The sequence below is a fragment of the Mustela nivalis genome, assembly GCF_964662115.1.
Source record: "Mustela nivalis genome assembly, chromosome: 13".
Classification (NCBI taxonomy): domain Eukaryota; kingdom Metazoa; phylum Chordata; class Mammalia; order Carnivora; family Mustelidae; genus Mustela; species Mustela nivalis.
The window spans coordinates 15,575,853-15,590,550 of NC_139032.1; the positions used below are offsets into that span (position 1 = coordinate 15,575,853).

The following is a 14,698-nucleotide window of genomic DNA, read 5'->3' on the forward strand; positions in this document are numbered from 1 at the left end:
CTGTGTTATAGAGCTCCTCCAGTCGGGGGATGGTAAGAAAGCGATGGAGGTTCACTCCATATTCTATTAAGAGCTTCACAAAATCCACTCGATCCATCACTAAGGCATCTAACATTGCTTGTTCCAGTGCACCAGCCTTCAGAAAGTAGAAATAAATAAGAGAGATAATTAATAAAGTAACAATCATAAAATACAGTCTTACTAAGAAATGTTCAGGACCTGATGGAAGAAATAACAAAAAGTGAACTTAAAGGCATAAAAGATACTTGCAGAAGTAAATCCATTCTTATATCAGAGACAGATAATTGTAAAGATCTCATTGCTTCCCACATAGGTTTAATGCAATTCTAAAAAAAAAAATTCAAGGCTTCTTTTGTTGTTGTTCTTTTAACTTGGCATGTTTGGATTTAGACTATACCCAGTTTCTAAACATATAAGGGATATTGAACACACTCATTTACTTCTACTCTGACCCAAAATTTCAGTAAAATTATTGTAAAAGGATTTTTTAAAAGAAATGAGTCCACAAAAGTGTCATATTTTGAAAGTTGGAAAGCAGATGGTCAAGTGGTAATTGGCTTAACCGTCCCCCAGAAAACTAGGAGATGAAAGTCCTCAGAAACTGAAACTAGAAAAAGCCGAGAACCAAACAAATCTATGCCACAGAATTCTGGCAGCTTCAGGATGAAATAAATGTATATATACTGAATCCCTAATGTTGAGACCTTCCCATTCATCTTCCCCAATTTGACTTCCATTAACACTAGCAGCAAGGTTTACCTTATCTAGGTAGGGGATTAGAGGATTCTTTTCAGTAAAGGGACTAAGAGAAAAGGCAGGACTATGCTGTCATCTCTGGTCCCCCCCCCCCAACAAATGGAGGCCACATCACTCCTCTGTGAAGCTCAAACCTACAGTAAAGTCTCACCTACAGGCTCCAAATTTCTAGAGCTTTCTCTCCTCCACTCTTAAAATAAAAAGTCCAGAATAAACACACCACAAAACATCAATCAGTAAGACTCAGACAATGCAAGAAGAAGAAAACTTTGAAAAAACTGTCATTAATACTCTCAGTGAAATAAGATATTACATTCAGGATTCTTAAAAAAAAAAAAATTTGCTCATAGAAATTAGTAGTATGCTTCCAGAAACCAAATGCTCCACATAAGGCATGAAAAATAAAGTTGAAGAAATCAAAAAAAGAAAAATATGGAAGATTAAAGGAAAAAGGTAAGATTAGAGGAACAGTCCTTAGGTCCAACATTTAAATGTTATGAATTCCAGAAAGAAAACAGAGAAAACAGGAAGGTAATTTCCCAGCATGGAAACCCATAATTCCTAAGCTGAAAGCATGTGCTCAGCATAATGGATATAGAGACTCATAATAGCACACAGCACTGTGAAATCTCAAAACACTGGAAAGATATTTGTTTGAACTTCCAGAGAGGGGAAACAAAATAGTCCAAACAAATAAAAAATCAGAAATGTTGAATGCTAGCAGCTAACTATTCAAAATTCTTCAGGCAAATTAGTTCTGATCTTTAACTGAAATATATCCAAACGTGTAAGCTCTCAAAATGTTTATCTTCCATGTTGCCTTTCTCAGAAAGCTACTAAAGGATGCACCCCCTTAAAATAAAGGAGTAAACCAGGGAAGAAGATGACACGGGATAAAGAAAGCGGGATTTCTAACACAGAAGAGAGGCAAAGGGAATCTCCAATATGATGACGGTAGATCTCAGGATGACAGCCCAAAATCAGGAACAGCAGGCAACCAGTCCAGATTGTAGCAGTGAGGACAGACCACAGACAGAAATGTTGAGAGGACTCTAAAATGAATGAATCAGAAAACAGCAATATGACTTGCTATTTAAAACTATGGAGATTTATAAATGTCAATACAATCCAAAAATGTCAAAAATACTTTATTCTTGTAATTAGCAGGGCAGGGAACTACTGTTATTTTAGTAGCCTTTTAGTACCATTAGATGTTTTAACTAATATGCATGTATTATACCTGGGGTACAGTCACAATTGCAATCTTTAAAAATGGAATGTTAATAGTGATTATCATTACCACTATAAGTAACTTTCTTCTGCTCTTCTCTGTTTTCACTTATTTATGTTGTGAGTACATATCACACTTTAATGCAAAAATAAGAAGAGCTTCAAGTATTAAATAACAATATAAAAATACAACCATATAAAAACATAAATAAAATATCCTTCCATTCTGTCCTTCTCCCAACTTCATTTGCCAGTTTCAATTAGGCTGCAGGGGGAAAAAATTACTTTAGGGAGGCAAAGTTGATGAGAGAAATGTCTCAGGTATCTGTGGACACCCAGCTACCCAGAAGCTATCTCCACACACCTCCCAAACCAATCTATCTATCCTTCAATTTTTTTCTTCTGAGCCACCCGCCCAACAAGCCAACACAAAATATTTTTTCTCAAATAACTTCATCTTCACTCTACCTTCCAATGTTGTCCATAAATCAGGATGTGTTTCTTGGCTATGTCCATTCTGTCCCAAGTCATTGCCAGATTTAGTTGTTCTGATGCTGTTAAATTTGTGCCTAATTTAAAAGAAGGAATCATATATTTTATTTAAAATATCAATACGAAAAAAAAATTTTCCATGGAACATGAAAAGAGGAAATGTGCAAGAGATGTAACCCTCTTCAGACACTCACCCTTGAGCAGAGCTGTTAGGATTGCTAAATCAAGGTCTTGAGACTCCTCGGAATCAGCATCAAATATGGTAATCTATAACAGTTGAAAAATAGGAAACCATACATTTTGGGAACTAGTAAAGAAATGTTTTCAAAAAGTCCCCACAAAATGTGCTCTACAGCTAATGAGTTGAGAAACTTGAGACTTAATCTTCTTGATTACTCTCCCTTTTTACTTTACAGAAAACTTTTTTAATAGGGTAATGGAGAATTGTGAACACTCAGTGGGGGGGAAAAAAAACCAAGAAATCCATGGGATTTCTTACATGGAATACAGGAAACACTTGGTAACACATTACTACACTGAATTTACCAAATACAGGCTAGAATGAAAAGAAACTCATTGTCAATTCCTAATGATAATGAAAAAAACAATCATTCCTTTTGAAGAGATACCATAGGACATCCTTCTGCTCACCTTACCTTAGAGACCAAGATTTTTGCTTGTTAATGAGAGATGAGTCCTCAAGGATTCATCGTAAAACAAGTGAGGCAATTACAATGTACCCGGTGAACAAGTAGAAAGAGCAGGACAGACGGTCTTCACAATGTACACATTGTGAAATGCGTAGTGCCTCCTGCCCCCTGCCATGATACTAATTTTTGTAAGACAATAATTTGTGTAAGACAAATAAGGCCTTTGTTTCTGATTGTAAAAGTGCCTGGTGGGTCAACTGATTGGCTGAGTGCCTAACTCTTGGTTTTGGCTCAGGTAACAATCTCAGGGTCTAAGATCAAGCCCTGTGTGGGGTTCCATGCTCAGTGCAGAATCTGCTCACAATTCTCTCTCCCTCTGCCCCCCTCTCCTCAAATAAATAAATAAAAAGAAAAAAAAGTTTGCCTGTTGTTAATGAATGTTAATAAATGTATCTGTCTAAGTAAAAATGTGTTTTATATAGTAAAGGGAACTATTCAACACAAAGAGCCATGTCTGGCAAGCCCAGATACACCACTAACTAGCCAGTCTGAAGGAAACATCTTAAGGCCACTAATCTCAGATTTCTTATCCACACTGAATCTCAGATTTCTTTTTTTTTTTTTTTTTTTTTAAAGATTTATTTATTTATTTGACAGAGAGAGATTACAAGTAGGCAGAGAGGCAGGCAGAGAGAGAGAGGAGGAAGCGGGCTCCCCGCTGAGCAGAGAGCCCGATGCGGGACTCGATCCCAGGACCCTGAGATCATGACCCGAGCCGAAGGCAGCGGCTTAACCCACTGAGCCACCCAGGCGCCCCGAATCTCAGATTTCTTATCCACAAGGTGAGAAGAACCCACTAAATAATCTCCAAGGTCCCATAAAGGTAGAAAAACTATGCTTCCACAATCCAGGTATTGTTTCCCTCCAACTAACCACCCCTCTATGTGCATGGATAAAATCAATTCTCAATTATGCAGGAGCTGAGGACCTAATTCCTTATATGGGCAAACCCTTTAGCACCTACTTTAGTCCCCTCTTGATCATTACACCCTTCATTACTCTCTTTGATGATGGGAAGACACAAATATAAAGGTGATCTCTTTAAGATGTTCATTTCTTATTGATTTCTGTGGGAAGTATCAAACGTAGTAGACCATATATAGGATTTCAACTCTTAGTCCATGTATCTGTTCAACCATTCTGTAACTTCATGACTTGGGGCAAATCACTTATATTCTCTAGGTTGCAGCTTTGGCATCTCTGAAACAATTACTGCCATACTGAACTCACTCATGGGGCCACTTCAAGGTGAAAAAAATATATCTGAAAAAAGTTGTTAACTGTAGACATGGCTGTTATTTTTGTTGTTCTTGGGTCCACTGAAGCTAAGTGTTTATCACTATGTTTAACCAGGCTTTCTCTAGCCCAAACTGGTTCATTTGTTTATTTTTGTGCTTTTTTTTTTTTTTTGAGGCCAAGTGGTTAGGTATTACCAAAATCTTGAATGATGTGGTCTAGCCTTTGAAATCTGGAAAGATCACTATAAATCATGACATATTGGCATATTTGCTAGAATTGTTGGTTTCATCTCACCCAAGTCATTGATCAAAATTTTGATCAAAGTATCCTAAAAACCTAAAATCTTTTCCTGAATCTACATTATGGTGACAGCCCCTAATTTGCAGCCTCCATTTTCTGTCCCAGAGAATAATCTCGGACTTCCCATTGTTCATTGTATCCCTAAAGATCTCCTGTAGGATGTACTTGGGTGTTCTGATACAGTCATCTAAGCCAGCAGACAGGACTTCACATGGAGCTGTTCTTTAACCCTCTGACAATATTTAGGTGTGATCATCACTAAATATGGTCATTTTTCTGTAATATTGGTACCCTGAGTTTTGTTGTTGTTGTTGTTGTTGTTTTCCTAACTGCAGTCTGAAATTTGAAGCATTTTGGGGAGGTGGTCACAGGAGGGAATAAAAAGTCAAGTTTACTCAACTAAGGGTCAAACTTCTACAGAGTTATATACAATCAAATTAAAATTAAAAACTCCTTATTTGGGGGGGGGGTGCCTGGCTGGCTCAGGTGGAAGAGCATTGATCTTAACTTCAAGGCTCTTGATCTCGGGGTAATGAGTTCACGTCCCACACTGGTGTAGAGATCACTTGAAACTATAAAATAAAATCTTTTTTAAAAAAACCCTTATTTTTAGGAGGAAGTAAGATGGCAGAGAAGTAGGAGACTGAAATAGCATTAGGTCCCAGGAGTTCAGCTAGATAGTTATCAAACCATTCCCAATACCTACAAACTCAACAGGAGATAGAAGAGAAGAAGAGCAGCAATTCTAGGAACAGAAAAACTACCACTTTCTAGAAGGGAGGACATGCAGAGAAATGAATGTGAAGTGACAGGAAGATAAACCGTGGGCAGACGGCTGGCTCCTGGCAAGCAGTAGAGCAGTGGAGCACAAAATCTGAACTTTTAGAAGTCCACTCCACTGAGGAACATTGCTTCAGTGGCTAAGCATGGGGGGAGCCCTCATGGGGAGAGTGTGGTCTCAGGGACCCATGGGGCACAGAAAGACCGGGGGTGTCTGAGTTTGGCAGAGCTCCCAGGTATTGCCATGGGGAGGCTGGCTACAGAGATGGAGCCAAGGAGTGGGTTCTCATCTCGGGGTTACCTTAAACCATGATCCAAGGCACAGCCCGGCCACTGCTCTTCGAGCAGGGACCCCACAAGTGGCAGATCCAGAGAGACCCCCCATCCTTCCTCCTCCAGGAGAAGTGGCATGCAAGCATGTGGCAGGAATCTGCTGGGTTTGGAGACTCCAAACAGGGTCGTGCACCAGAGATAGAAATGCTCAGTCACAGGCCATGTGAGCACAGAGCATAGCCAGAGACCAGGGAGATGGGAGGGAGTGACTGCTTTTTTCTGAGGGTGCACTGAGGAGGGGAGCCCTGAGCACTCGGCTCCTCCAGGCCAGAGGTTGGGAGGTTGCCATCTTCATTCCCATTCTCCAAAGCTCTACGGAAAACATTCAGGGAACAAAATCTCCCGAGACTGAACCCAAGCAGATAACTGAGCCTGGCCCCTGACAAGGGCAGTCCAATTCCACCTCAGGCAAAGACATTTGAAAATCACTGCAACAGGCCCTGCCCCCAGAAGATCAGCAAGAACATCCAGCCAAGACCAAGTTTACCTATTAACGAGAACTGTAGATATCCAGAGCTAGGGGAAAGCAACACATAGAATTCATGGCTTTTTCTCATGATCTTTTAGTCCTGCTAAGTTAAATTTAAAAAATTTTTTTTCTTATTCTATTTTATTAACTTTTCCTCTTTCTTCTTTTAATGTTCTTTTTAACTATTATCAATACCGTTTAAAAATAACTTTTTAAAATTTTAATTGTTACTGTCATATTTTATTCCCTCATTGTATTTAACCTTATTTTTTGTGTAAATTCTTTTTCTTTAAAATGTTGGGATACAATTTCTTCTAACAGATCAAAATATACCCAAATCTAGCTCCAGACTGATCACATTCTCTTTTTTTTTTTCCTTCTTTTTCCAACTAACTTATAGCAATTCCTTTTTTTTTTTTTTTTTTATTTATTTGTCAGAGAGAGAGTGAGTGAGAGCGAGCACAGGCAGACAGAGTGGAAGGAAGAGTCAGAGGGAGAAGCAGGCTCCCTGCGGAGCAAGGAGCCCGATGTGGGACTCGATCCCAGGAAGCTGGGATCATGACCTGAGCCAAAGGCAGCTGCTCAACCAACTGAGCCACCCAGGCGTCCCAGCAATTCCTTTTTTAAAATGTTTTTAAATTTTCATCTTTATAATCATATTCTATCCCTTCATTGTGTTAACTCTTATTTTTGCATACATATACATTTTTTTTTTCTTTCTTTAAAATTTTGGGAGGTAGTTTCTTCTAAGAGACTGGAATACATCTATTCACCAATCTAACATATATATATATATATATATATATATACACATATGTATATATATATTAGTTTTTATTTTTCCCCTTTTATCTCCCCCAGTTTCAGGTCTCTTCTAATCTGGTTAGTGTATATCTTCCTGGGGTCTTTGCAAACTTATTAGTATTTCACTCACTCTTTCATGTATTCTTATCTGGATAAAATGACAAGGCAGAAATACTCACCACAGGGGGGAAAAAAAAAAAGAACAAAAGGTAGCACCGATGGCTAGGAACCTAATCAATATGGACACTGGTAATGTTAGAACTATAGTTCAGAATGATGATTATCAAGGTGCTAGGTGGGCTCAAAAAAAAAAAGGCATGGAAGATATTAGAGAATATCTTTCTGGAGAAATAAAATCCCTTTCTGAAGAAACAAAGAATTAAAATCTAACCAAGTTGAAATTTTAAAAAGCTATTAATGAGGTGCAATAAAAAATGGAGGCTCTTACTGCTACAAAAAATGAGGCAGAAGAGAAAATTAGTGATATAGAAGAACAAATGATGGAGAATAAAGAAGCTGAGGAAAAGAGAGACAACTACTGGACCACGAGCAGAGAATCTCAGAGATAAGTGATACCATAAGACGAAACAATATTAGAATAATTGGGAACCTAGAAGAAGAGAGAAAGGGACAGAAGGTATATTGGAGCAAATTATAATAGATAAATATCCTAATATGACAAAGGGGACAAGTATCAACATCCAGGAGTCACAGAGAACCACCCTCAAAATCAGTAAAAATACAGTCATAACCCATCATCTAATAGTAAAACATACAAATCTTAGTGACAAAGAGAAAACCCTGAAAGTAGCTCAGGACAAGAAGTCTGTAACATACAATGGTACAAATAGCAGACTGACAGCAGACTTATCCACAGAGACTTGGCAGGCCAGAAAGGACTGAGGACTGGCATGATATATTCAGAGCACTAAACGAGGAAAAAATGCAGCCAAGAATACTATATCCATCTAGGCTATCATTGAAAATAGAAGGAGAGATAAAAATCTTCCAAGACAAACAAAAACTACAAGAATTTGCTAACACCAAACCAGCCCTACAGGAAATATTGAAAAGGGTCCTCTAAGCAGAAAGTGAGCCTAAAAGTAACATACCAGAGAGGAACAGAGACAATGTACAGTAAGAGTCAGCTTACAGGCAATACAATGGCACTAAATTCATATCTTTCAATAGTTATCCTGAATGTAAATGCCCCAGTCAAAAGACACAGGGTATCAGAATAGATAAAAAAACAAAATCCATCAGTATGCTATCTACAAGAAACTCATTTTAGACCCAAAGACAACTCCAGATTTAAAGTGAGGGAGTGGAAAACTATTTACCATGCTAATGGAGATCAAAAGAAAGTTAGGGTAGCAATTCTTGTATCAGATAAATTAGATTTTATGCCAATGATATAATAAGAGATGAGGAAGGACACTTTATCATACTTAAAGGGTCTGTCCAACAAGATCTAACAATTTTAAATATCTATGTCCCTAACAAGGGAGCAGCCAATTATATAAACCAATTAAAAACAAAATCAAAGAAACACACTGACAATAATACAATAATAGTAGAGGACTTTAACACCCGCTTCACTGAATTGGACAGATCATCTAAGCAAAAGATTAACAAGGAAATAAAGGCCTTAAATGACACACTGGACCAGATGGACATCACAGATATGTTAAGAACATTCCATTCCAAAGCAACAGATACACATCTTCTCACATGGAACATTCTCCTGAATGTATCCTGGGTCACAAATCAGGTGTCAACTGGTACCAAAAGATTGGGATCATTCCATGCATATTTTCAGACCACAGTGCTCTGAAGCTAGAACTCAATTACAAGAGGAAAGTTGGAAAGAACTCAAATACATGGAGGTTAAAGAGCATCCTACTAAGTAATGGATGGGTCAACGAGGAAATTAAAGAACAACTAAAAAAATTCATGGGAACAAATGAAAATGAAAACACAACTGTTCAAAATCTTTGCAACACAGCAAAGATGGTCTTGAGAGCAAAGTATATAGCGATACAAGCCTTTCTCAATAAACAAGAATGGTCTCAAGTACACAACCTAACACTACACCTAAAAGAGCTGGAAAAAGAACAGCAAAGAAAGCCTAAACTCAGCAGGAGAGAGAAATCATAAAGATCAGAGCAGATATCAATGAAATAGAAACCAAAAGAACAGTAGAACAAATCAACAAAACTAGGATCTGGCTCTGTGAAAGAATTAGTAAGACTGATAAACCACTGATCAGACTTATCAAAAAGAAAAGAGAAAAGAACCTAAATCAATAAAAACATGCATGGAAGAGGAGAAATCACAACAAACACCAAAGAATACAAACAATTATAAGAACATATTATGAGCAACCATATGCCAGCAAATTTGACAATTTCTAGAGACATATAAACTATCAAAACTGAACCAGGAAGAAACAGAAAACCTGAACAGACCCATAACCAATTAGGAGATTGAAGCAGTCATCAAAAATCTCCCAACAAACAAGAGCCTAGGGTCAGATGGCTTCCTAGGGGAATTCTACCAAACATTTAAAGGAGAATACCTATTCTCCCAAAACTGTTCCAAAAAATAGAAATGAAAGGAAAACTTCCAAACTCATTTTATGAGCGCAGCATTACCTTGATCCCAAAACCAGATTGGGTTTAAAAAGGAGAATTTAAAAAGAAGAATTACAGGGCGCCTGGGTGGCTCAGTGGGTTAAGCCACTGCCTTCAGCTCAGGTCATGATCTCAGGGTCCTGGGATCGAGCCCCACATCAGGCTCTCTGCTCAGTGTGGAGCCTGCTTCTCTCTCTGCCTCTGCCTGCTTCTCTGCCTACTCTGTCTCTCTCTCTGTCAAATAAAAAAATAAATAAAATCTTAAAAAAAAAAAAAAGGAGAATTACAGACCAATATCCTTGATGAACATGGATGCAAAAATTCTCACGAAAATACTAGCCATAGGATCCAACAGTACATTTAAAGGATTATTCACTACAACCAAGTGGGTTTTATTCCTGGGCTGCAAGGTTGGTTCAATATCCACAAATCAATCAATGTGATACAATATATTAATAAAAGAAAGAAGAACCATATGATACTCTCGGGACTCCTAGGTGGCTCAGGTCATGATCCTGGGATCGAGTTCCACATCCAGCTCCTGGCTCAGCAGGGAGCCTGCTTCTCCCTCCCAATAGAATAGGTATTCTCTCTCCCTGCTTGGACTCTCCCTCTCTGTTAAATGAATAAATAAAATCTTTAAAAACGAAAACAAAAAGCCCTATGATACTCTCAATTGATGCTGAAAAAGCATTTGACAAAGTACAGCATCCTTCCTTGATCAAAACTCTTCAAACTGTAGGGATAGAGGGCTCATACCTCAATACCATCAAAGCCATCTATGAAAAAACCCACAGCAAATATCATTCTCAATGGGGAAAAACTGAGAGCTTTCCCCCAAGGTCAGAAACATGGCAGAGATGTCCACTATCATCACTGCTATTCAACATAGTACTAGAAATCCTAGCCTCAGCAATCAGACAACAAAAAGATAAAAAGCACCCAACTCGGCAAAGAAGAAATCAAACTCTCACTCTTTGCAGATGATACAGTGAAGAAATCAAACTCTCACTCTTTGCAGATGATACAGTACTTTATGTGGAAAACCGAAAGACTCCACTCCAAAACTTCTAGAACTCAGACAGGAATTCAGTAAAGTGTCAGGATATAAAATCTGTGCTCAGAAATCAGTTGCATTTCTATATACCAACAACAAGACAGAAGAAAGAGAAATTAAGGAGTTGATCCCATTTACAATTGCACCCCAAACCATAAGATACATAGGAATAAACCTAACCAAAGAGGCAAAGAATCTGTACTCAGAAAACTATAAAGTACTCATCAAAGAAATTGAGGAAGACACAAAGAAATGGAAAAATGTTCCATGCTCATGAATTGGAAAAACAAATATTGTGAAAATGTCTATGCTACCTAAGGCAATCTACATGTTTAATGCAATCCCTATCAAAATACCATCCATTTTTTTCAAAGAAATGGAACAAATAATCCTAAAATTTATATAGAACCAGAAAAGACCTTGAATAGCAAGAGGAATGTTGAAAAAGAAAGCCAAGGTTGGTGGCATCACAATTCCAGACTTCAAGCTCTATTACAAAGTGGCCATCATCAAGACAGTATGGTATTGGCCCAAAAACAGACACATAGATCAGTGGAACACAATACAGAGCCCAGAAAGAGACCCACAAACTCTATGGTCAACTCATCTTTGACAAAGCAGGAAAGAATGTCCAATGGAAAAAAGACAGTCTCTCCAACAAATGGTGTTGGGAAAAGTGGACAGCCACATGTAGAAAAATGAAACTAGACCATTTCCTTACACCACACACAAAAATAGACCCAAAATGGATGAAAGACCACAATGTGAGAAAGGAATCCATCCAAACCCTTGAGGAGAACACAGGCAAAAACCTCTTCAGCCTCAGCTGCTGTAACTTCTTTCTAGAAACATCGCCAAAGGCAAGGGAAGCAAGGGCAAAAATGAACTATTGGGACTTCATAAGATTGAAAGCTTTTGCACAGCAAAGGAAACAGTCAACAAAACCAAACAACATATCAGATAAAGAACTAGTATCCAAAATCTATGAAGAACTTATCAAACTCAACACCCAAAGAACAAATAATCCAATCAAGAAATGGGCAGAGGACATGAACAGACATTTCTGCAAATAAGACATCCAAATGGCCAACAGACACATGAAAAAGTGCTCCACATCACTCGGCATCAGGGAAATACAAATCAAAACCACAGTGAGATACCACCTCACACCAGTCAGAATGGCTAAAATTAACAAGTTAGGAAATGACAGATGCTGACGAGAATGCAGAGAAAGGGGAGCCCTCCCTACACTGTTGGTGGGAATGCAAGCTGGTACAACCACTCTGGAAAACAGTATGGAGGTTCCTCAAAAAGTTGAAAATAGAGCTACCCTACGGCCCAGCAATCGCACTACTGGGTATTCACCCTAAAGATAACAAATGTAGTGATCCAAAGGGGCATGTGCACCCGAATGTTTATAGCAGCAATGTTTGCAACAGCCAAATTATGGAAAGAACCTAGATGCCCATCAACAGATGAATGGATAAAGAAGATATGGTACACACACACACACACACACACACACACACACAATGGAATACTATGCAGCCATCAAAAGAAATGAAATCTTGCCATTTGCAAAGATGTGGATGGAACCAGAGGGTATTATACTGAGTTAAATAAGTCAATCAGAGCAAGACAATTATCATATGATCTCCCTTATATGAGGAATTTGAGAGGCAGGGCAGGGGGTTATGGGGGGTAGGGAAGGAAAAAATGAAACAAGGTGGGATCGGGAGGGAAACAAACTATAAGAGACTCTTAACCTCAGGAAACAAACTGAGGGTTGCTGAGGGGATTAGGGGGAGGGATAGGGTGGCTGGGTGATGGACACTGGGAAGGTATGTGCTATGGTGACTGCTGTGAAATGTGTAAGCCTGATGATCCACAGACCTGTACCCCTGGGGCAAATAATACATTATATGTTAATAAAAAATATTTAAAAATAAATAAATAATTTAAAAGTTCTTATTTTTAAAAGTTGTGGAAACAGATACTATGATTGGTACAAATTATCAGTTTTAAAGTCATTTGAGTTATCATACTCACAGAATCCCTGTGCACCATACACTCCATTAGAATTTGAAAAAGGTGCTTGGACTGTTTATGACTAAAGTTGAAAGTGTTCTGAATCATGCAGATGATCTCCTCCTTCACCTGAGGCCGCAGAGCCCTGGGAGAGAGAGAAAAGGTAACGACTTGGCACAGTGCAGAGGAGGGAACAAGCCAGTAACTTCAGGCAAGAGCACCTGTGGGTCGCCTCTGAATGAGAAGCTTTCCGTGGACACTTCTGCTCTGAGAGCAAGTGGGCAGGAAGCAGAGGGAAGGAAGGTACCAGGAGAGGCTGAATTTGAAAGCGAGCACGGACGGATCTGCCATGGTCCTGGAAAGAACGCACTCTCGGGCAAGGCTCCTGAGCGGACAGAGCTCCAATCCGTGTCTACTTAAGTAAATTGGTGGGGTCGACATTTTAGTTCATAGGCATTATATTTACTTACACAGGAGAAATACCACACTTTTGAAATTGGAAATACCACACTAGATATAGGGATAGCTAGAAAAAAGATTTTTTTTTTTCATTTGAAAAGGCTAAAGAATTAAAACCTTAGGGCACCTGGATGGCTCAGGCAGTTAAGCATCTACTTTTTTTTTTTTTAATTTTTTTATTTTTTATAAACATATATTTTTATCCCCAGGGGTACAGGTGTGTGAATCACCAGGTTTACACACTTCACAGCACTCACCAAAGCACATACCCTCCCCAATGTCCATAATCCCACCCCCTTCTCCCAAACCCCCTCCCCCCAGCAACCCTCAGTTTGTTTTGTGAGATTAAGAGTCACTTATGGTTTGTCTCCCTCCCAATCCCATCTTGTTTCATTTATTCTTCTCCTACCCACTTAAGCCCCCATGTTGCAAGTCATGATCCCAAGATCCTGGGATCAAGTCCACATGGGGCTCCCTGCTCAGCAGGGAGTCTCCTTCTCCTTCACCCCTGCTCATACTCTCTCACTCTCTCTCTCAAATAAATAAATAAATAAATAAATAAAATCTTTATTTTTTTTTTTTAAAGAATTAAAACCTTTCATAAAAAGACCATAGTTTAATGCTGGGTTGCTGATTTCCCCAGCTCCTCTGTTCTCACTAATGACAAATGATCCTAAAGGTGATCTGGGGCCCACGCTGGTCTCACTCACTGCAGGGTTTTTTCAACTTTATGGTGCAACTGCCGGAGCACTCTCTCCCTCACTCTCCTGTGGAAGTGCTCCCTCACCCCCACTCCGATCCCCTGCAAGGTTCAAGAACCCCTGAGAGAAGCAGGCAAAAGAAACAGTGACTTGTATCAGTGGAGGGCATTTGGGCATTAATCCATACATATAAAAATCACTGAAAAATTAATTCCAGTCTAATCTCTGTCTCCCCGGGATATGCGTCCCACCCAAACACAGAGCTTCAATGGAGGAATAAAATGGAGGAATAAATAGTTACTGTGGTTTGACAGCTGAGGAGTCCACAACTCACCCTTCATCTGCTAGGTGTTTGTGGGTGAAGGCCAGGAGGTCGGCGGCCCTGCCGGTGCCGTCACACACCACCACGGGATCTTTGTCCCTCACAGTCTCCCACACGGCGAGGATGACGTTGGGACCTCCTTCCACCACCAGCCCCACCACGGGCACACCTTGTCTTGAACCTGTTTCAGAGGACAAGTAATACCAAAGTGTTACAGAGAAACCTTACGCTGGCCCATCATCCATTTTGATTTCCTGGACACAAGTCTTTCAATCACCCCAGATACCTGCTACCTGCGCTCACCCTCTTCCTTCCTTGACTCACTCAGGCTTCCCTAGTTCAAGACCAAGCCAGAAGCTTGCAC

The 14,698-nt window shown here is 39.3% G+C and overlaps 1 protein-coding gene across 1 annotated transcript in view; it reads right to left on the bottom strand.

The window, feature by feature from the left end:
* Positions 1 to 14,698, bottom strand: part of TRPM6 (transient receptor potential cation channel subfamily M member 6) — a 146,452-nt gene that overhangs the window by 84,401 nt on the left and 47,353 nt on the right. The window contains 5 exon segments of the mRNA XM_082696485.1: positions 2 to 136; positions 2,476 to 2,576; positions 2,694 to 2,766; positions 12,874 to 12,997; positions 14,347 to 14,515. Of these exon segments, the coding sequence (XP_082552611.1) occupies positions 2 to 136; positions 2,476 to 2,576; positions 2,694 to 2,766; positions 12,874 to 12,997; positions 14,347 to 14,515 (602 nt within the window).